At 42.6% G+C, this 22777-nt stretch overlaps 2 protein-coding genes across 6 annotated transcripts in view; one reads left to right on the forward strand and one right to left on the reverse strand.

The window, feature by feature from the left end:
- fam189a2 (family with sequence similarity 189 member A2) overlaps positions 1–6082 on the forward strand; it is a 140189-nt gene extending 134107 nt beyond the window's left edge. The window contains exon 11 of the mRNA XM_048526847.2: positions 4197–6082. Within this exon, the coding sequence (XP_048382804.1) occupies positions 4197–4382 (186 nt within the window). The 3' untranslated portion in view covers positions 4383–6082. The remainder of the gene's footprint in view (positions 1–4196) is intronic.
- The window catches only part of LOC125450744 (amyloid-beta A4 precursor protein-binding family A member 1-like), a 179990-nt gene continuing 158960 nt past the window's right edge, over positions 1748–22777 (reverse strand). For all 5 annotated transcript variants that reach the window (XM_048526845.2, XM_048526842.2, XM_059644034.1 and 2 more), the window contains 2 exons: positions 20258–20398; positions 1748–6036 (listed from right to left, as the gene is read on the reverse strand). In XM_048526845.2, the coding sequence (XP_048382802.2) occupies positions 5965–6036; positions 20258–20398 (213 nt within the window). In that variant the 3' untranslated portion in view covers positions 1748–5964. The remainder of the gene's footprint in view (positions 6037–20257; positions 20399–22777) is intronic.

The following is a 22777-nucleotide window of genomic DNA, read 5'->3' on the forward strand; positions in this document are numbered from 1 at the left end:
TTCAATCGGTTTGGTGAGATCTGATTCTTCCCAATAAATTAGGTTAAACTATTTATAAGGATGTTTATAGAAAATTGTGTTTACATTTCCTTCAAAGTATACAGGCAGTGACCAGAAAAGGCTGAATCAAAGTTACTGGCATAGACTGTTAATATAATCAAACTGAGCAAACATTTGTTTACAATTGTGTGGCAGCTAGTCAATCTATGGCTTAAAAAAAATTGTTGTAAACAGATAAAAGGGGCCATATTTTCGTATATTTAACAGGATTAGGAAGAGTAGAAGAAATTTACTTCATCTAGTTTTTCTCTGTGTCAACCATTTGCTTCCGTTAGGCACATTGCAAAGAAAAATGTGACAAACTATTCTACGATTTTGTTCACACCTTCTCTGCAAGTGTGTGAAAATGTTTCCGAAGGAGACTGAAGAAGCACAAAATCACCTCACGTCTGAATGTGGCTAAATGTGCGAGAGAAAGTGACTGCAGCACCATTTCAAAATATTTCATCTGAAAGAAATGTTTCAAACTGCAGGAATGACCAACATATTCCCAAAAGTGATAAAGGTATTCATACCAGACTTATGTTTAAATCACTACAGCAGTTTTTAGGCAACGTCAAACTTGGTCTAATGTGCAGACAGTTGCTTAAAAATAACTCTCACATCACTGTTTTTATGTGGTTACCACAACTTGCATTTATTATGCAACTCTGGTGTAGTAAAATTCCCCAGGTTCTTTCACAAGAGTGTCTTCAGACAATAGTTTGATTGCTAGCTACTTGAGGAGATTTTAGCATAGGATCAATACCAGGTTTAAAGAATCATATTACGGGAGGGTGGCTTTAGGAATGGAATTACAGATCTTCAGGCCCTGCTACCAATGGTGGAGCAACTAAAACCAGGGGATGCACAAGAGAGTTGGCTGAGAGCTGAGAGCTCAGAAGGGCTGAAACACCGAAGGAGACTGGAAATAAGAGGCAACACCATGGAGGGGTTTAAAAGATGAAGATGAACACTTAGACCTAAACCAAGCAAAGCTCAGTGAACACAGGGGATGAGTGATGTGTTTACAGGTCTTCATGCGACTTAGGACATGGGCAGCAGAATTCTGGATAAGCTGAATCATACAGAGACTGGAAGATGAGAAACCAGGTGTGTCGGAAAAGCCTCGAGCGACCTTTCTCAGAAGCTGAGTAGATTCTGATTGTGTAATGATGTGCAGCAATGTGATGATGAATCAGTAGCCAGCTTGTCGGACAACTCACCCGATCCCGATTTCTTCTTAAAGTTAAACTGGGAAACACTGTAAAGTATGCTTGCCAACTCACTCCCTTTGTTTAAATTATCACATTGCCTCAAACATGCTTTATTCATGAGGACATGAGTGAAAGCAAGATCATGATCAATTGGAATGGCCCCACGTTCAAAAGCCTATCAATGTTCACACTGAGGTGCAACTCTGAGGAATGGTTACTTGGAGGAAGTACTGCAAGGCTTGCATAATCCTGGCACTATGCCTCAACAATGCTAGGACTGTACCCCAGCATCCACAGACATCAAGCCCAGTTGATTTTAATAGGAGAATTAGAAGTCGGAGTAAACCATGCAAGATTTACGTAAAAGTAAAAAACTGAGTCCACTGTTCTTACCAGTTGTAGGATCACCATCTGAAGAGCTTTCGCCTGAATTTCAACAGAATTACCAATGGCAGTTTGGATATCTTTAACAAACTGAAGCTGTGAATTCATTGGTTTCTGGTAGACTTTATTGGTCAGAGTTGCGAGACACGTGCCCTGTGCTTAAGGTGCCAGAACACAATCTGTTACAGAGGTAAATACATGCAACACACAGCACGGCAGCTACAGAGAGGCAACATGTGGAATTGTCAGTCACAGTAGAGACATGGGAGGCCATGAAGAACCAATACAGTGAAGGTCTGAAATTAACTCCTGGTGGGTGGTGGGGGTATGTGCCCCTTCCACCTCCTCTAAAGAAACACACTGAATTCACTGTGAAGAGATCAGTTCAGTGCTGTCGTGTGGTACCGCTTTGTCTCAAATACACTGCACTGCAATCTGTGGACTGAAACGAAACAATGCTTTATTTGGTCCTTCCTTGAAAGAACCTTGCCTGAAATCAAAGCCCCACACCCCACCCTGTAGTCTGCAGATTGCTGGAAACTTGACATAAAACCAGAACAAGCTGGACTCATTGCTTTCAGTTCAGAGGAAAGGGCCACCCAACCTGCAACATTAACTCTGCTCCCCTCGCTCTCTCTCCATACAGACACTGCCTGACCTGCTGGGCACTTTTCACTTAGACTTGAGAAAACACTTTTATTCAAACTGAATTGATAGAATGTCGTCAATTGCTGTGCGTTGCCTGCACACACAATGCAGTTTTTTTTTGTCATCACTCTAGTATATCTTATCCAATGCACATTCAAAGGAGGGAGAAGGGATGGAATACAGACTCATCTTTCAAAGTTTCATTCTCCCCTCTCCCGCTCCCATTCTCATTTGCTTTGTACTGTCAAAATACATATATTTCATATCTGTCATATATAATGAACAGTGTGTGTGTTTTCTCTCTGAGAATAAGTTAGGTTTCAATAGGATACAAAGAACACTGTCATTTTGCTCTGCTCAGTCACATCTAAACTCCTTGGGGTCGATGTTAACTCTCTGAAATCAGCCTCACTACTTGCTGGTTTGTGGACAGCCAACTGCAAAGTTCCCGGAGATCTTTAGCACTCATCACCACACTGTCAAACAAAGATTGTTCCAACTAGTAATTCAAACAAAATGTCAAGTAAAATTATTTATTCAATGGTCCTCCTCCCCCTCCACGCCCCCCCCCCCCACCCCCAACCAATGGTTTCTCAATTGTAGCAGTTACCTGGAGATCAATCCTTGAAGTCAGGGTCAGCAACCTCGGGAGTTTTTAAAAAAACACGTCTTTCAGAAGGCACTCTCACATTCTCTACCCTCCCCCCCCACAGCCTCAGTCAGCCAACTGACCTTATTGAGCCAACTGGCTCCTTTAAATATGACCACTGGTATACTGTAACATATATGGGACCCCAGTTGCTACTTTAGAGCAGAGATGGAGGATTCCTGGACTAGACACTGGTGACAAAGAAGGGCGGGGGGGGGGGGGTTAAGGGAAGGGCACCTCTAAAACTCATAGAAACCATCCTGACTTCCTCTTTTTACCAATGCCCCCCTTGGCCCCTTTCCTCCTGCACCTACCCGAATCAAAGGACCATTTTAAAGCAACACCTTGGCAGTCCACATTCCCCAAATTGACTTAAAGGACGCTGAGACTTCAAGTCAGCTTCAGTCTCTTTGACTCTGATCACCTGACTCAGTTGGTCACTCCCAAAGAGTTAATATTGACCCCACTCTGAAGACAATCTTCCCCCCTTCCCCAAAACCCAGTTAGAATGTATATATGTATACAGTGTATTTATATATTGTCTGATTAAGCTTACAAACCATTTACTTCTTTTAAAAACTGAATAACCATTATTTAACCCACTGCAACAAGTTTTTGGAATTTCTTTTGTTTTAAACATGGAAAAACAGGAACAGAAATGTAAATCATTCGACACGCCACTCTCTTCCCCGTTGCTCCCCTTCCCCAACCCCAAAATATATCCTTAACAGCAAAATAAATAAACAAATATTGTAGCTGTATCATAAACACAAAAAAACTGAACTTGTGACAAAACAAACACTGGAATAGGAATTACATTCATGAGAAGTGCATTATTCCAACAATCATAATTAACACCCGACACACATTAGTTGACATAACTTTACAAGGAACAGCTTTGTTACATTGTATCATTATAGCTTCCTGATGTTTAATGTTATTTGCTATTGCACCACTGGACAAAAAAGTTATGTTCTAGGGTTGTGTAAGGTATTTACATTAAGTTCACATCGGCAGCTGCAGGTACTTGATTATAAATATTAACACCCAAGTCACTGAATGAGTGAAACCCATTGGTTTGTGCCATGCCACTATAATTACTTCAAGTAATGATGCTACAGAGTCTGACAGGTTTGTAGGTGAGGTTAGCATTTTTGACTTGCATGTAAACAGGGAGATACTGATCTGAAGCAGGGGTGAACCTTGACTATTCCAGGATGCTCATTCATAAACTATTCTGGTCTCACTTAATTCCATAGATGAGGAACGAAACAAGATGTTCCATTACCATGATGTCAATGACTGTGAAACTAGCGATGATGGGATACGAAACAACACTCTTAAATAGACCTCATGCTCACCTTAATCAAATGGAAACGTACCCAGAGATAGTAGGAACTGCAGATGCTGGAGAATCTGAGATAGCAAGATGTGGAGCTGGATGAATACAGCAGGTCAAGCAGCATCAGAGGAGCAGGAAGACTGACATTTCGGGTCTAGACCCTCCTTCAGAAAATGAACCCTGTGGTTTTAAGTACCTAACACTTACTGCCCAGTTTTGGCTAAACTTATTCTCACATTGAATTGCTGCACAGATTAAGATTCGTATTTTCTGCTTCTGTGGTGTGTGAAGTCTTGCTGTGAAAAGACACCTTGTACAATTCAAAGTCACTTCTTCCACAGAAATATCAATGTGGCTAACTAAATGTGTCCTCATCAAATAGAAATTTTAGACTATAAAGTGCAGGCCGCCAAATAAGGGCGCAGCACTGCAAACCTGGCAACTATTGATCCTGCAGCACTGTACAGGCATTTAAACATATTTAAGTAATGAATTTAAGCGGAGTGCTGTCTTTTCTGTGTGAAATCGATGCTTTCAGAGTTAAAAGGATGAAAGAATGGCTAAATCCTAGCCTTTTCTCCACTTGAGCGGCAGGAGTTTGCAAGTAAAATTTGCTACACAGAATTATTTGCCCACATCTACCATGCTGGGAGTTAAGTAATGAGATTTTAGGCTGCAAACATTGTTGCAGAATGTGAAGGTAGGGTGCCTGATGTAAAAATATTATTCACAATTATCATATTTTTAAGTTAACCAGAAAAAACCTCTGTTCAAAACTATTCTTACCGCCCTCATTGCAAAACACAACATTAGCTTAACCACAATGTGCCAATGTAGTTTCAAATTAATGTTGACAAACAGTAGCTACAGATGAAGGAATTATGTAAACATAGTTGATGGGGGGGGGATATTTGCCTCTCTTTGCTGATTTTTATGCTTACAGAAAAAGAAAGTAGACCTGAGTATAAAATAGTGTTCCCCATTTTATAATCTCAGCTAAAGATTTGTTAAAATTAACAAAGATAATTATGTCCCAGAGCCTTTTATTTGACAACTTGGAGTCAATGGAATGATCTTAGCTTCACACAGTGTATGGCTTTAAAAGTATTGAAATAGAAGAAAACAAAACCAATTAATATTTTCAAAATAACAACTACTTTAAACAACAATGTATGGGGAATGTCTCAGGGAAGTAACCATAAATAAATGAGGAATGATAGTGGGAATGTTTGTTTCTTAAAAAAATGTTAGCAATGAAAATTTGCATGTTTGAGTCATTCTTATTAGAGCAAGTTTCATAACTTTCTAAATGCTCATGGTCAGTTCTTTTAGGTTAAATAATGTTTCCTAATGACATCTTCAATGGTGCTGAAATGATTACTGTGAAAGGTTCTCTCTTAAATAACATCAAACTTTATAGGTGCCCAGTTATTTTGTCTATTTGTGGATTACTGAGAATTAGTCTGTGGGAATATATTTATGTTCATTTCTATATAAACCACACAAAGCTGCATCTCTGAAAGGCATCAAAGATTTTTCAACAGATTTTTGTCAAACCAAGCATGTTTAAATAAAAAATATTGTAGTTTCTGACGCTGCAGGAGTGCAGCAATGAAGCAATGATTAACACAGTCAAACCACACAGACATATCCACTTTGCACACTGGGTCATTGTAACAGCCCTTTCAGATGTAAACTGGTTGTTCTTGCGCAGTCAGCAGCCTGTACATGGCAGCAGGCATTGTTTTCATGTGAATCTAGGGCAAAAGAAAGGGAGATTAGTACCACACTCTACATATCCACTATCCAGGACCACTCTTAGATGCATTTCTACAACAGCGGCATACAATGTAAAAACAAACTTTCTTTGCAGATCACAATCCAACGTGTACATGCGGGACATATTCAGCAGACCAGTCAGTAGCAACAGAAAAAATCAAGATGGAACCAAACAATGACATCCATTTATATTACATTGTGAAATTGAAATGTCCCATGCTGGGTCTCAAGAATGTTAACAGCCAAAACATCCAGAACTCGAGCTACAAATCTACTCCAAAACCTTAGAATGTTAACTGCCAAGTTTCGACACTGAACCACATAAGGAGATACAACTGAAGAGAGAGGTGTTATGGAGTGTTTTGATAGGAGCAGAGAGAGATGGAATAGCTGAGTGCAGAAATTTTAGGGTTTACAGTCTAATACCTGAGCCACAGCCATTAGTGATGGAATGGTCATAAAAGGGGAGACGCAAGAAGCCAGAATTTGTGCAGCATGGATATCTTTAGAGATTTACAGGGCTTGATTAAAAAAAAGGAAGTACAGTGTGATTGAAAGACTAAAAAGCTAAGAATTACAACCTATTCTCTACCTCAGACATTAATCTTCGTATTCCTTACATTTTTCTTTTTGAACTTTTTTTTAAAAATCAAGAAAGAGAAGGCCGAAGGGTGACCTCTTGGAGGTCTTCAAATTTATGACGTGCTCCGTAGACCAAAAACATACACTTGTGTGGGTGGCCAAACGTAGGGGCCAAAAACAGGAGACTAATTAATCCAGTAGGGAAATTCAGGAGAAAATTCTCAAACCAGAGTGTGATGAGAATATGGGATTTACTATCACGGGGAGTGGTTGAATGGAAAGGAAGCTGGAAAACACATAAGGAAGAAGGGAATAGAAGGAAATGTTGAGAGAGTGCGATAAATTAGGCAGGGAGGGAGCTCACAAGGACAAAAGGCTAACTGGTTTTTGCATCAATTAAATGAATTTCTGTGGATTTAGAATCATACAGCATGGAAACAGAGCCTTTAGTCCAACTTGTCCATGTAGACATCCCAATCTGACCTAGTCCCATTTGCCAGTATTTGGCCCATAACTCTCTAAACCCTTCCTAATCATATACCCATCCAGATGCCTTTTAAATGTTGTAATTGTATCAGCCTCCACCACTTCCTCTGGCAGCTCATTCCAAACATGCACCAACTTTTGCATGAAAAAGTTATCTCTAAAGATCCTTTCTAAATCTTTCTCCTCTCATCCTAAACCAATGCCCTCTACTTCTGGACTCCCCACCCCGGTGAAATAATCTTGTCTATTCACCCCATCCATGACCCTCATGATTTTATAAACCTCTACAAGGTCAGCCCTCCGCTTCCGATGCGCCAGAGAAAAACGCCCCAGCCTATTCAGCCTCTCTCCGGTCCCAGCGACATCCTTATAAATCTTTTCTGCACTCTCTTAAGTTTAACAACACTCTTCCTACAGAAGGGCAACTGGAATACTGTGTACAGTTCCGGAAGCGGCCTCATCAACGTCCTGTACAGACACAGGATGACATTCCAACTCCTGTACTCAACGTACTGACCAATGACAGCAAGCATACCAAATGCCTTCCTCACCACCCTGTCTACCTGCGATTCCACTTTCAAGGAACGATGCACCTCTTCATTCCTACAGTTGCTATTTGAATCTCAATTTATCATTTCTAAAAACAAACCACATTTATACATTGTATCCTATACTTCTGGTTGCTGGCAAACCAAACAAGACAGTTTTTTGATTGCAATTGTAATGATATTCTTAAAGAAGGTTTTTCCAAGAACCAAGGTCACAACAATAGGCATAACAGATCCTCTCGCAGATTTCCTTCGCTCTCTCCCTCTCTCACACACACACAGTGGAGGCAGTCATTTCAGAGACATCTGCTCACAGCCAATCTGCGCTTGTTTACATGTCTAGCTTGAACAGAAGGAAATTCAATCCACTGACATCAGCAGCCAATACAGTTCAGAGGTGCCAAAGTTATCCTCTGAGAGGGGAAAAGAAACCTATAGGTCCTGCAGAGACATGGCACAGAAACATAACTTAGCAAAGTGTGATGTGACGCACTTTGGAAGCAACAAAAAGAGGTAATTTATACGAGAGAGATTACAGGACTAGAAAGAACTGTTAGTTCATATAACCAAGTCCTGCAAAATGACAATAAAGTTGACAAGGCCGATGAAAAATGACATATATAATTTTAAAAATATATTCTTTCGCACTGTATGAGTGCTGCTGGCTAGGGCAATATTTCTTGCCAATCCCTAATTGCCCAAGAGAAGGTAAGGGTGAACTACTTACTTGAACCGCTGTAGCCCATAGGGTGTAGGTGGACCCACAATCCTTAGGGAAGAATTTCCAGGTTTTTGACGCACAACATTAAAGGAACAGACGATACAGTTCCAAGTCAGGATGGTGTGTAGTTTGGAGGGGAACTTGACAGTATGCTCATCATTTGCTGTCTTTGATCTTCTAGATAGAAGCAGTCATGTGTTTTTGGAAAGTGCTCTTAAAGGAGCCTTGATGAATTTCTGAAGTACATCTTGTGGATGGTACACGCTGCGGTCACTGTGCTTCAGTGATGGAGGAACTGAATGTTTAAACAAGCAGAATGCTTTGTTTTGGATGGGTTTGAAGTCAAGGTGTTGTGGGAACTGAGCTCAGTTTTGTAGATGATTGGCAGGCTTTGGAGAGTGAGGTGGTAACAGTGGGAGCTGGTGAGAAGTGACCAAGTGGGATTCTGGGAGAAATCGGCTCCGGCACCACATAAGCTTGACTGCTCAGGAACCAAATTCACACACCAAGTAGTACCCAGAGAGAGATGGAAGTACTTACTTTATGTAGTTGTAATCTGCTCAGAATAGAGAGCAGGAGTGACAGACCTGAGTTTGGTGACCAGTAAGGGTTAGAACATAGAACATAGAACATAGAACAGTACAGCACAGAACAGGCCCTTCAGCCCACAATGTTGTGCCGACCATTGATCCTCATGTATGCACCCTCAAATTTCTGTGACCATATACATGTCCAGCAGTCTCTTAAATGACCCCAATGACCTTGCTTCCACAACTGCTGCTGGCAACGCATTCCATGCTCTCACAACTCTCTGCGTAAAGAACCTGCCTCTGACATCCCCTCTATACTTTCCACCAACCAGCTTAAAACTATGACCCCTTGTGCTAGCCATTTCTGCCCTGGGAAATAGTCTCTGGCTATCAACTCTATCTATGCCTCTCATTATCTTGTATACCTCAATTAGGTCCCCTCTCCTCCTCCTTTTCTCCAATGAAAAGAGACCGAGCTCAGTCAGCCTCTCTTCATAAGATAAGCCCTCCAGTCCAGGCAGCATCCTGGTAAACCTCCTCTGAACCCTCTCCAAAGCATCCACATCTTTCCTATAATAGGGCGCCCAGAACTGGACGCAGTATTCCAAGTGCGGTCTAACCAAAGTTTTATAGAGCTGCAACAAGATCTCACGACTCTTAAACTCAATCCCCCTGTTAATGAAAGCCAAAACACCATATGCTTTCTTAACAACCCTGTCCACTTGGGTGGCCATTTTAAGGGATCTATGTATCTGCACACCAAGATCCCTCTGTTCCTCCACACTGCCAAGAATCCTATCCTTAATCCTGTACTCAGCTTTCAAATTCGACCTTCCAAAATGCATCACCTCGCATTTATCCAGGTTGAACTCCATCTGCCACCTCTCAGCCCATCTCTGCATCCTGTCAATGTCCCGCTGCAGCCTACAACAGCCCTCTACACTGTCAACGACACCTCCGACCTTTGTGTCGTCTGCAAACTTGCTGACCCACCCTTCAATCCCCTCATCCAAGTCATTAATAAAAATTACAAACAGTAGAGGCCCAAGGACAGAGCCCTGTGGAACTCCACTCACCACTGACTTCCAGGCAGAATATTTTCCTTCTACTACCACTCGCTGTCTTCTGTTGGCCAGCCAATTCTGTATCCAAGGTTGCGTAACCAGTCCCTGGATTTTTGTCTGTAGTCAATAAGGTTGATTTAGTTGTTGAGGTTCGAAATGGCTGGAGAACATAGCCCTGTGGAATGGTCCTCCTGCGTCAGTTGGGAAACCGGGGACACTTCAAGTGTCCATGATGACTACCTATGCAGGAAGTGTGCTCAGTTGCAGCTCCTGATTTGCTGCAAAGAGTGCCTAGAGCTACAGATGGACTCACTATGGAGCATCCATGAGGCTGGGAAGGTCCTGAATAGCAGGTTTACTGAGCTGATCACACCACCAGTAGGGGCACACGGACAGAGAGTTGGGAGACCGCCAAGGTGATGAACAATTAGAGGCAGGCAGCATAGTCGCCTACAGCCGCTCCCCTCTCGGAGAGGCCATTTTGGATACTGTTGGGGGTGGAATGGCCTCTCTGGAGAATGCAGAGCAGTGGCACCACAACTGGCACTGTTGCACAGCAGCGAGTGTTGAACTGTAACAAACAGGAGTGATACGGGGCACAGATAGTTATTTCTGTGGCTGTGAGTGAGATTCCTGGATGCTATGTTGCCTCTTTGGTGCTAGGGTGAAGGATATCAATGAGTGGGTACAGGATATTCTGAAAGGAGAGGGTACGCAGCCAGAGATTGTAGTCCATATTGGTACTAAGGACACAGAAGCAGAGGGGGGGGGGGGGGGGGGGTGCAGAGAGAGAGAGAGAGAGAGAAAGAGGAAGAAGAGAGAGAGAGAGAGAGACCGGGGGCAGGGGGGGGGAACGGGGGGCGGTGTTTGAGGTTCTGCTAAGGGAGTTCGGGGAGTTAGGTAGGAAGTTTAGAAGCAGGACCTTGAGGGCTCCAATCCCGGGATCACATCCTGTGCAACATACCAGTGAGCTACAAATAGGAAGAAAATACAGTTAAATACGTAACTAAAGAGCTGATTAGGAGGGATAGTTTTCAGCTATGTGGATCACTTGGATGTCTTCTGGGGCAAGTGAGACCTGTTCAGGAGGACAGGTTGAACCTGAACTAGAGGGCACAAATATCCTGACAGGGAGGAACACAGCATCACAGAAGCAGGAAATTTGATGTTGCGGGCCTAGACCCGTCATCGGGATGAGGTCCTCAGCAAAGGGCTTACCTTCATTTCCCCGTGCCCATACATCAATGAATTCTGTTCACATCTGGATGTTGAACTCTTTTTGCCACTGCCTGTGCCTCTGTTGCTTTGACCAAGAGTCTAACCCACCCTCAACAGACCTGTTCTCCCATCTCTGACAAACCCCTGACCTGCTGTGTTCCTCCAGCTCCACACTGTATTGACTCTGGCTCAAGCAGCTGCAGTTTTTGCTATCTCCTGGCAGGGAGGTACGCTGGTGCCACTTGAGAGGGTTCAAACAGGTGTGGCAGTGGGCAGGAACCACAGCAGTAGGTCAGGAGGAGTAGGAGACTAAGGCCAGTAAGGCTAAGAGGAAGAACAGACCCGGAAGATGTTACTGAACAAGGTAGGACTGGAGGTCTGAGGTGAATCTGTTTTAACGTGCAAAGTATGATGGTAAGGAAGATTAATTTAAAGCTCAGATTTATACATATAACTATGATGTTCCAGAGAACTGGTTGAGACAGGGACAAGACTGGCAGCTTAACATTCCAGGATTTAGATGTTACATATAAGACAGAGAGGGATGTAAAAGAGGTGGGGATTTGTGTAATTGATAAGGGAGAATATCACAACTGTATTGAGAGTAGACACCTTGGAAGGCTCATCCAGCAAGGCCATATGGATGTAGCTCAGGAATGGGAACAGTGCAATCACTTTGATGGGATTGTACGACAGGCCTACCAACAGCCAATGGGTGATACAGGCACAGAGAGGTGGACAGATTATGGAAAAATGTAAAAACAACAGGGTTGTTGTGGTGGGTGATTTTAACTTCCCCTAAAATGACTGGGACTTGCTTAGTGCCAGCGGCTTGGATTATGGGGAGGGAGGGATGGGGTATGTTTGGTCTGTCCAGGATGTTTATTTGAAACAAAATGTAAATAGTCCAATGACAGAAGGGATCATGTTAGACCTGGGAAGGAGCAGACCAGGTGATGGAAGTGGGGCAGCATTTCGGGAAGAATAAACATAACTCCATAACTTTTAAGCTACTTACAGATAAAGCTAAGAGTAGTACTCAGGTGAAAGAAATAAATTGGAGGAAGGATAACTACCATAATCTTATGCAGGAAGTAGGGAGGATAGATTGGGGGTGGCATGTTGGAATCTATTAAAGGCCATTTTATTAGAGTTCAGGACCAGCATGTTCCTCTAAACGTGATTTACTCACATTTGGAAGAATATTAGTGGTAGAAAACATGGCCTTACGTGGGAAAGGTCATGTCTCACAAACTTTATCGAGTATTTTGAGGAAGTGACAAACATTATTGAGGAGGACAGGGTGGTAGATGTTGTGCAAATGGATTTTAGCAAGGCCTCTGACAAAGTCTCTCACAGCAGGCTGATACAAAAGCTGATGTCATACAGGATCAGCAGTGAGCTGGTAAGATAGATACAGAACGGGCTCAGTCATAAGAGACAGAGAGTACTGCTGAAAGGGTGGTTTTCAAATGACACAACGACTGGGGGATCTGTGGATAGTCAGGAAGATTACCAGAGGACATCGAAGGATACAGATAGACTTGAAACTTGGGCAGAGAAATGGCAGATGGCGTTTAATCTGGACAAATGCATGCATTTGGGGAGAACTAATGTAGGAAGGAAGTATGCAGTAAATGGTAGAACCCTTAGGAACATCAACATAGAGGGACCCAGGCAAGCAGGCCTACCTGCTATCTTCCTCCAGCTCCAGACTGCATTGACTCTGGCTCAAACATTTGCAGTTCTTGCTATCTTCTGGCAGGGAGATTTGCTAGTGCTACTTGGGAGGGTTCAAACTGATGTGGCAGGGGGCAGGAACCACAGCAGTAGGTCAGGAGGAGTAAGAGACTAAGGCCAGTAAGGCTAAGAGGAAGAACAGACCAGGGGGATGTTACTGAACAAGGCAGGGCTGGAGGTCAGAGGTGAATCTGTTTTAATGTGTGAAGTATGAGGGTAAGGAAGATGAACTTCCCTGTAACTGGCAACACAAGTGGATTAGGTGATGAAGGAGGCCTATGGCATGCATGCCTTCATCGGTCAGCATACAACATACAGAAACTGGCAAGTCATGTTCCAGCTGTATACAACTTCAGTTAGGCCACATTTGGAATATCAAGTACAGTTCTGGTTGCTGCAATAGCAGAAGGATAGGGCACAGAAAAGGTTTACCAGGATGTCGCCTGGTTTGGACGGTATTAGCTATGAAGACAGATTGGACAAACTTGAGTGGCTTTCACTTGAACGTCAGGGGATAAGGAGTGACTAGACTAAAGTTTACAAATTTATGACAGGCACAGATAGAATGGACAGTTGGTGTCTTTTTCCCCAGGGTAGAAATGTCAGTCACTAGGGGACACAGGTTGAAGGTAAAAGGGTGAAGTTTAAAGGGGATGTGAGATGCAAGTTTCTTTTTACACAGAAGGTAATCTTTGATGGGAATGTGCTGACTGGAGAGGTGGTGGAGGCAGATACCACCGTAATGTTGAAGAGGCATCTTGACAGAGACTTGAATTGGCAAGGAATGGAGGGATAGGGACCAGGCAGAGATGAAGTGTTCTTAGTTTAGAAAGACCTCATGTGTTGACGCAGTCTTGGTAGGCCAAAGGGTCTTCTTCCTGTTCTGCACTGTTATTTGTTTTTGTAAGTAATCCAATACGAGGTCTGGTTTTACCAACAGGGACCGAGTATAAAAACCAGGTAGCTAGTTCAAATCCTTGCAACTCAACAGTTATGGCATGGGGTACAGTGTTAAATTCCAGGTCCTACCCCAATTGGAAAGAAGATCAGGGCATTTCGGAGGTTCATGAGAATAGTACCAGAATATGGGGTTGCAGTTGTGCGGAAACAGTAGAGAAGTTGGAATTATTCTCTCTAAAACAGGCAAAGGAAATTTAATGGAGGTATGTTTAACAGACCCCAAAAGTTCCACCCATAGTTGGAACATCAATAGCAGTGAACACTGCTAGGAGGGGAACACCATCAAGACATGAGACCTGTGTTAATTAGAACCCATATTATCATTAATCTCACGTAGCAAAATAAAGATGCATTGCTAAAAGAACAAAGATTTGACCAAATATACCTTTATTCGTTACTCGACCTGTCATCACAACAGCCAATTCATTTTACTCTAGGAGTAGGGTAAAGATTCAAGCTGGCAACAGCACTGCTGCACTGATGGAGTATAAATGACTATAGTAGTGTTGTTTAGTTGATGAAACATTAAATTGAGGCTCTCCTTGCCACGTTGGCAAGATGGCGGCAGGCTATGTTTCTCCATTTGGAGCTCCGTACTGCTCGCTAGTACACTTTCCTTTCTTCTTCAGCCTGCTCTCTGCAGTAATTCTATCCCACCCACCCCTTTAACTACCTATTTTGGACTTGAGACAGAGTTGAGTCGCAACCAGAAACCATGTGGCGCTGAGGAGCGGGGCTGGTGAGGCTGTGGTGGTGAGGAGCGGGGCCGGTGAGGAGTGGGGCCAGCGAGGCAGTGGTGGTTTGGAGCGGGGCTGGTGAGGCTGCGGTGGTGAGAAGTGGGGCCAGTGAGGCAGTGGCAGTGAGGAGTGGGGCCGGTGAGGAGTGGGGCCAGTGAAGAGTGGAGGCGGTGAGGAGCGGGGCTGGTGAGGCAGTAGAGGCAGTGAGGATAGGAAAGAGAGGGAGGTACACATGGGCATTTCTCACACTGGAGACAAGTTGAGAATTGTGTCCCCCAGGGATCGGGGTTGGGACCATTGCTTTCTCTGATTGATACAAACAATTTGGAGATGGTGTTGAGGGCATCATCTGTAAATTTGCAGATGATACTAAGCTGGGAAGAATACTGAATTGTAAGCATAACGCTGAGCGACTTCAGGGGGGTCACTAACAAGTTGGCCGAATGGACAACGTAGAGAAATGTGAGTTAATGCATTTTGGCAGAAGAAACAGAGAGAGACAGCATAGGCTCAATGGTACAAAATTGAGGGTAGCACATGAGCAGATAGAAATCACATGCAGTATTCTCTGAAGGTGGCCATGCAAGTTAAAACAGTTGTTAACAAGGTTTATATGATCCGTGGATTTACAAATTGAGGCACAGAGTACAAAATTAAGGAACTGATGCTAAACCTCTACAAAGGACTGGATGGACAACATTTGAAGTATTGTGTTCAGTTCTGGAAACCTTCTTTAAAGAAGGATGTTAAAGCCCTGGAGAGAGTCAAAGGAAATTTGCTAGAATGATATCAGGAATGAGGGATTTTAGATACAAGAAAAGATTAGAAAGATTGTCCTTGGAACAGAGAAGAGTAAGAAATGACCTTATTGAGGTGTTCAAAATAATGACCAAATTTGATAGGGTAAAAGAGGATATTCTGTCCCAGTAGCTAATATGTCATTAACTAGATTGTCAAGATTGTCATCAAGACAACTAGGAATGAGATGATGAGAAACTTATTTACTCATAGTTGTTAGAATTTAGAATGTGTTGTCTAGGAGAGTGGTAGGGGCATATTCCATAGGAGGTCTCAAAAGACAGCTAGATATATATATGTGAAAATTAATAATTTAAAAGGCTACAGAGCTAGGGTTGGAGAATGGGACTGTTTGGGTAGTTCTTTCAGGAACCAGTATAGTCACAATGGGCCGAATGGCTTCTGTATTGTAAAATTCTATGGTACTATGAGAGATGCTAATTAAATGAAGATTTTGTCTTTCTTTATTACTATTGTAATTTTTTTCGAACCTAAACCTTTTGTAGATGTTAATATTATGGGAATATTGGGTCAATTTCAATACGTGACTAATCCCTGACGTGAGAGGTGAATGATTCTCCTAATAACCTCAGAAGAAAGAATTTACCAAGGGAGAGAGGAACCACTGCGTAGTGACTGACATGCAGTTTTCATTTCCATTAATGAGAAAGTTATAAACTTGCATAAGATTCATCTCAGTCTGTGGAATTTCTGTTTTGAAGAAATTAAAGGTGACTTCAAGGGCAATTCTGCGTCACCAATTGGGGAGCTAATTATGTTTACTGACCACATTCTAGGGACCAGCTCCAATCACATTATAAGCACAGTCTGGTCTAAGGGTTATGTGTGATAACATCATGGATATTTCCAACACTGCTTACTCAGTTAAGCCCTGCCACGGATGATTTAGGTTACAACTGCTGATACAGCAATTATTTTGGACTTGCAACATCTTGAACAACCAGGAAGAGTTGCATTTTTATATGTAACAGATTGAGTTGGACATTTCATTTAATTCATTCACAGGATGTGGGTAGGGCCAGTATTTACAGTCCACCAGTAATTGCATTTGAGAGGAGTTACCTTCATGAATACAACTGAGTGACTTGCCAGGCATTTAAAAGTCAGCCACATGGCTGTGGATCTGGAATTACATGTGGACCAGACAGAGCAAAGGTGGTGGCTTTCATTTCCCCCAAAAAACATTAGTGGACTAAAGAGATTTTTCTGACAATCTGGAAATTTCAAGGGCACCGTTACTACATAGTCTTTTAATTTCAGGCTTGTTTATTTCCCAGTGGCTGTGGTGAGATTTGAACAATCATCTCCCGACTGTTAATGCAAACCTCTGGAATTCTAGTTAGTCGTACAACCACTGCACTGCTGATCACCATGACCTAACAACGCACCCTCACAACCTTAAGAGCCCCATAGACCATCAGCACATACACATTCAGCTCCCTCACCCACATACTCACTCAGTTTTCCTCATGCGCACAAGAAACCCACAAACCTCATGCACAGTTGCACCCATCCACATAACCACCCACACACTCACCCAAATCCCTTAAACCACACAAGCAACCCATACACAACACTCCCACCAGCACTCAAAACCTCATCCACCCATGTACACACCCACAGTCACAGGGATTTTTCTAATCTCTTCCTAATTCAATACCACACACTGTTGTATCAAGATTCAGCATGCTATGTTCTCTGTCTTTCTTAGCCAGGGGTAAGATATTGTCAACGTTTTAAGGAAACAGAATAGACTCATGCCAAACAACAGGATCACACAAGATGGAACAGACAGGAAGGTGGAATGAACAAGGCAACAAAAATGCTCCCCTTTCTCTCTGAGCTCCCACAGTCTTTGTGTTCGTTACGTTTGGTCATTTTTTTTAAGATAGTGTGTTCACTCCCACAAGTTCGGAAAACTGGTTTAGATTGGGCCTGGTTTTGAAGAAATGAAAAGAAGGAAATTGCAATTCTGAAACACAATACTTTGGAAGTACGATTCGTTATTGTTAATGATAAGCATGTTTCAGCTATGTAAAGATTCTAGTTCCTAGTGAGCATGAGTCTGCACTCAGTTCTGTAGATAACATCTGTTCACCTTTGAGCCTGAAGGTTGCATGTTCAAGTCTCACCCAGGCTCCTGAGTACATGAATCTATACTGACGCTGTCAATGCAGTGCTGAAGGTGCTCAGAGGTGCCACCTTGCAGATCCCATCTGCCCTTGCAGGGAGACAGAACTTCCTGTGTTCGAGGGCACCTTCCTGCTGTGCTCTGATCTTGTTGCCTTTCAAAAGGAGTTTGTTTCTAAATATTTTAGAAGGCTGAGACCGGTGAGAACGTGGGACCCACTATCACCTGGAGCAGTGGAGGCAAACAGCACAGATGTATTAAAAGGGAATCTAGAGAAGCACAAGGGAGAAAGGAATAGGAGATATGTCAACAGCACTGCTAATCAAGTATAATGTTTCCCTTTGCATCCTGAGTTTGAATCATTAGGTCCAGAAATTGTACAGAATGTTTCTTTTACAGAAACAGGCCAATTGCCTAACTCCAGTTAGATAATGACATGATCATTATGTCTTCTTGAACCTCATAGAACTGGTGTCTTGTCCTTTGCACAGGTTTGTAATCATTTACACACAGAAGTCTATGTTCCACTGGTCTCCTCACCTCAACTCACTTTTTGACATATAGTGACAAGGCCAGATGGGATCTGAAAGCCTCAGCGTTGCACTGATGGTTTCAATATGGATTCAGGTACTCAAGTATCTGGGGTGAGGTGGGCACTTAAACACACAACCCTTTGGCTACAAAGAGAGGGGGATGCTACCTACAGAGTTGCTGATGCAGATTCACACTCACTGGGAACTGGAGTCGTCGTAAGGTGGAAACGTGTAAGTAATGAGAAATGAAGGAAAAGTACTTCTGAAATATTGATTTGTGTTATGGAATACAGTTTCATCCTTTCCTACTAGATTACTACTAAACTAATGATACAAGGGACGATTTTTTAATGAAGCCTGGGAATGGAGGTCCAGGCCAGTTAAGAGAGCTGTGCAGTATATGGCAGCTGAGATGACCATGTTTTAAATCAATATTCACACACTACTTGTCTACGTTCTGCCAATCAGCAACCTAGAGCTAATTTACTTCACCCAGTTCTGAGGAAGGGTCACTGGAGCCAAAAGGTTAACTGTTTTCTCCTCCACAGATGCTGCCAGACCTGCTGAGCTTTTCCAGCAACTTTGTTTTTGTTCTTGATTTAGAGCATCCACTGTTCTTTTGGATTTTACTTTACTCACTCTCAGTCTAGCTCAGAAACTAACTCTACAATCAGGCTGCTGCTCCAACCTCCTTTATTTAATGAGGATCAAACTTTTGGATCTTGGTACCAAATGTATGAATTATGGAATAATATAAAGATCAGAAACAAGTCATTTGGTCCATTGACCTGAGCCAGCAAGGACACAAAATATTGAACAAGCTTCCTTTGAGTTCTTACCATTCTGTCCATGACTCTGCAGTGGTCCTTTGCTGCAGCCTCACTCCTACCACCCTGCCTTTTCCCCAAGTGCTTGCAATTCCTTTCTGGTTCAAAATTTTTATCTATTTCTTCATTGAAATTGAAGCTGCATTCATCACTTTCTGAGGCAAAGTGTGTTTTCTGATTGTAATTGCTCACTGTCTTAAAAATTTTCCTCACAATGCCTTGGTTACACTCAACAACTGTCTTCTGGTTAGCAACACTCCAACCAATGTAAAGTGTTTCTCTTTACTGTTTCCCTGTAAAGCAAGCTGCACGGTGAAATTTCAAGGCTTTTCCCACAGAACCAAAAAGCAAGAAAAGATTCTGACTAACTTTCATTTAGGAATACAAACTCTCAACAACTGATGCTTGCCAGTGCTGACAGAATCAGAGGATAGGCAAAACATAGCCTGAAGACTAAACATGGACAGAGCAACAGGTAGAGACTATTCAGCTCCTCCAATCTGTTCCACCATTCACTTAGATGGATCATGGCTGATCTGTATCATAGCTCGATCTACTATCAATCTCTGTTTAATTGACACCCCAGCCTCATGATCTTTCTTTGGGAGAGACAATTCTTCACAGCCTTTTGTGTGAAGAAGTTCAAGGTTGAAGGTGAGAGGGGGAAAAGATTGAAAAAGGTCCTAACGGGCAACTTATTCACCATAGGGTGGTGTATGTAAGAAATGAACTGCCAGAGGAAGTGGTGGAGACGAGTACATTTGCAATATTTCAAAGGGGTCTGGATGGGTACACGAAAAGGAAGGGTTTAGATGGATATGGGCCAAATGCTGGCAAACGGAACTAGATTAATTTAGGATATCTGGTTGGCATGGATGAGTTGGACCGAAAGGTCTGTTTCCGCGCTGTACGTCTCTATAATTCCAAATGCTTCCGGGCATCGTCCTGAATGGCGCAGCTCTAATGTTAAGGTTCCACCCCCATGTTCTGGGCACCTCACAGAAGGAGAAATAGTTTCTCTCTAGCTAACCTAATAAATCACTGAATAACTTATGAACCTCACTCCTTAATCACCTATATTGAAAGGAACACAAGCGATGTGAATGAAAGCTGTCCTCATGACACAGCACTGTGGCCAAAAAAATACTTCCTCAGGTACGATGACCAGATCCAATGCCACTCAAGAATTAGGTCTTTATAATGAGCAAAAACCTCTGCCTTCTGATTACTAAAAACAGAAATTAAGATGTAGTCTTGGTTATTTATCAAAACACTGATTAACAGGAAGAACACAAACCCTTACCTCACCAACTGCATTGGACAAAATATGGACTATCTTTTCATGAGGCGTTGCAACGACACTTTGCCCATTGATTTCAATGATCCGATGACCAACTCTCACACCACCACGCTCTGCAATTCCTCCTCGCATAAGGCTGCATATCTGAAATACGTTTGGAGAGCTGTCATGAATTTGTGCATGAAGATGCAGCCTCTGAACATGAAAGGCACCTTTAATTTAAGGGAAGCTAGGGTCTTTGCCAAACATCAATCATCTCAGCACGAGAGGGGTAAATGGACAAAATCAGGTTCCCTTTGCATGTTACTAACACTCAGGATTAGTCTGGAATCTCCAGGATTTCAGGATTTATCTCATGGATACCACTCTAAGCAAAGAACAACGTGGAGAAAGACTGTTTGGCTGTTCCAATTTGAGATGTGACTTCAATCTGGTGCTTCAAAGATGGGGTTAAAAGATTTCATTGCAATTAATTTCAACCAGGGAGGCAGGGGAGTTCTCTTCAGTGCCTTTACCAGCATTCAACTTTGATTGAATCATCAAAAACAAACATTCTGGTCATCACCACATTGCTAAATGTGGGATCTTGCTGTACGCAAATGGCCTCTAACCACACAACAGTGCTGCAGTTCCAAAATACTTCACTGACTCTGCTATGTTGCAAATGGTGAAATTTAATTGTGAGTCTTTTATTCAAAATATTAATTCACACCCAAATAATCGATACAGTAAGCGTCCTGCATCCACGAAATCACGAATCGCGAATTCACCTATCCGTGCGAAAAATTAAGTAACAATAAAAATCAATGCCTGCGGGCGTAAGCCGCATATCTGTGATTTTTTTTTAACCATTTTGACTTATTTTTAACAAGCTCCGTACTGGCGGGATTCTCAGGAACTGAACCTCACATATACCGAGGAATGGCTGCAGTATGCTACCTTCTAAACATCCTGTGTATATTTTAGTATCCTGCACACAAGATGACTAAACCATTTCTTTTCTTGCAGATACCCACTTAGGCAAGTATAAGACAAGCCCACTCTTTCAACCAAAATATCTCACATTCACATAAGTAGTCAGCCTCAAATTCTCACCCTGCCAGTGGAGGCTTTACCTATCTGTGGGCAGGAGGGGTTCAAGCCGACAATATGGACTGTGTTGCAAAGAACTGCAGGAATGTAAGACCCCACATGGTGAAGGGTAAGAATGGTGACCACCCATACACACAGCAGCAGCTCACTTTTTACGACTTTTTAAACCAACTCGCTCAGATGTGTCAGGACACACCTCTGGAGTGGGATGTGACTAGCACCCACATCTCCGGGCTCAGAGAACAGTTCACTTTTTTACTTGGCGTATAAGTCGATCTCGTCTTTGGAGGGATTTTTAAAAGCTTTCAAAGGTCAACCTAGGCACCAATATCTAGAATAAATCTTGGCTGTCCTCACAGTGTCCTATTTTGGAGTAAAGACAGTCAGTTATAGTAAGGCATTGGAAGAATTCCATTTGTCTGGCTTTGATATTGAATGACATGCAATTCGGTTCCAAACAAAATTCAAAAATAACTACTGCCTTTACAGCAACATGATAATTTGGTTCTTGAATCCTCGTCGCTGTTTTCATGAAAAAAAACAACTCTGGTAAACATTCACTGGCTTGGAATGTGAACATGTTGGAACATGATGCACACGAATACATCACTTTCTGCAAAACCTTGTTGACAAAAATGAAACACAAGCCTTCTCCCTTTGCCCTGTGCTGCCTGAACAGTTTGTCTTGCAAAGGAAAAGGAAGAGATAGAGAAGCCTAGCTTGTAACTGGAGTTAAGAAACGTTTCAATTTGTTTCGTGTCAGGGAGCTGTATTTAATAATTTATTGCACATTTTTTGAGGTACAGCAGTAGAATTCCACAGAGTATCTGGTCGGAATTTTTTACTGGACAGAAATCACTAAAATAGACTTCAGGGTCATTTTTCTCATTGCTGGGTCTAGAATGGCAGAGCACAGGTGGTGGTGCTGGTTCCTGCTGTTTGAAACAATGCAGTTAATCCCAATGCTCTTTCCCTAACTCGGCTTTTTACTTTTTCAAATCCCTGGTGGTCTCCTCATCTCCTCTCTGATTTTTTTTTCTGATTCCCTTAAATCTGTAGCCTCAGGCTACCAACTCCTCTGCCACTGGAACTAATCTCTCCCTACTTACTGAATCAAAACTCTTCAAGGTTTTGAACACTTCTATCAAATCTCCCTTTAACCTCGTTTGTTGTAAAGAGAACATCTCCAGCTTGAGAGGCCTTGCTGTGCACTAATCAGCTGCTGCCCTGCTTAAGTACAACAGTGGTTAGTGCTTTGGGATGTCCTTCTCACGTTAAATACTGTTCTGCAGAGGTCCTTCTTTCCTCACAGATTAAACCCAAGGGGTTGCATATTGCAAACATCACTTGGTCTAATTTGGGCAAGAGGCTCATCCACCTGATCTCCCATATCCCCAGCCCATCCTGAGCTCACCTCCATAATACAGCGAC

Source organism: Stegostoma tigrinum, chromosome 3, assembly GCF_030684315.1.
Source record: "Stegostoma tigrinum isolate sSteTig4 chromosome 3, sSteTig4.hap1, whole genome shotgun sequence".
NCBI classification, from domain to species: Eukaryota; Metazoa; Chordata; class Chondrichthyes; order Orectolobiformes; family Stegostomatidae; genus Stegostoma; species Stegostoma tigrinum.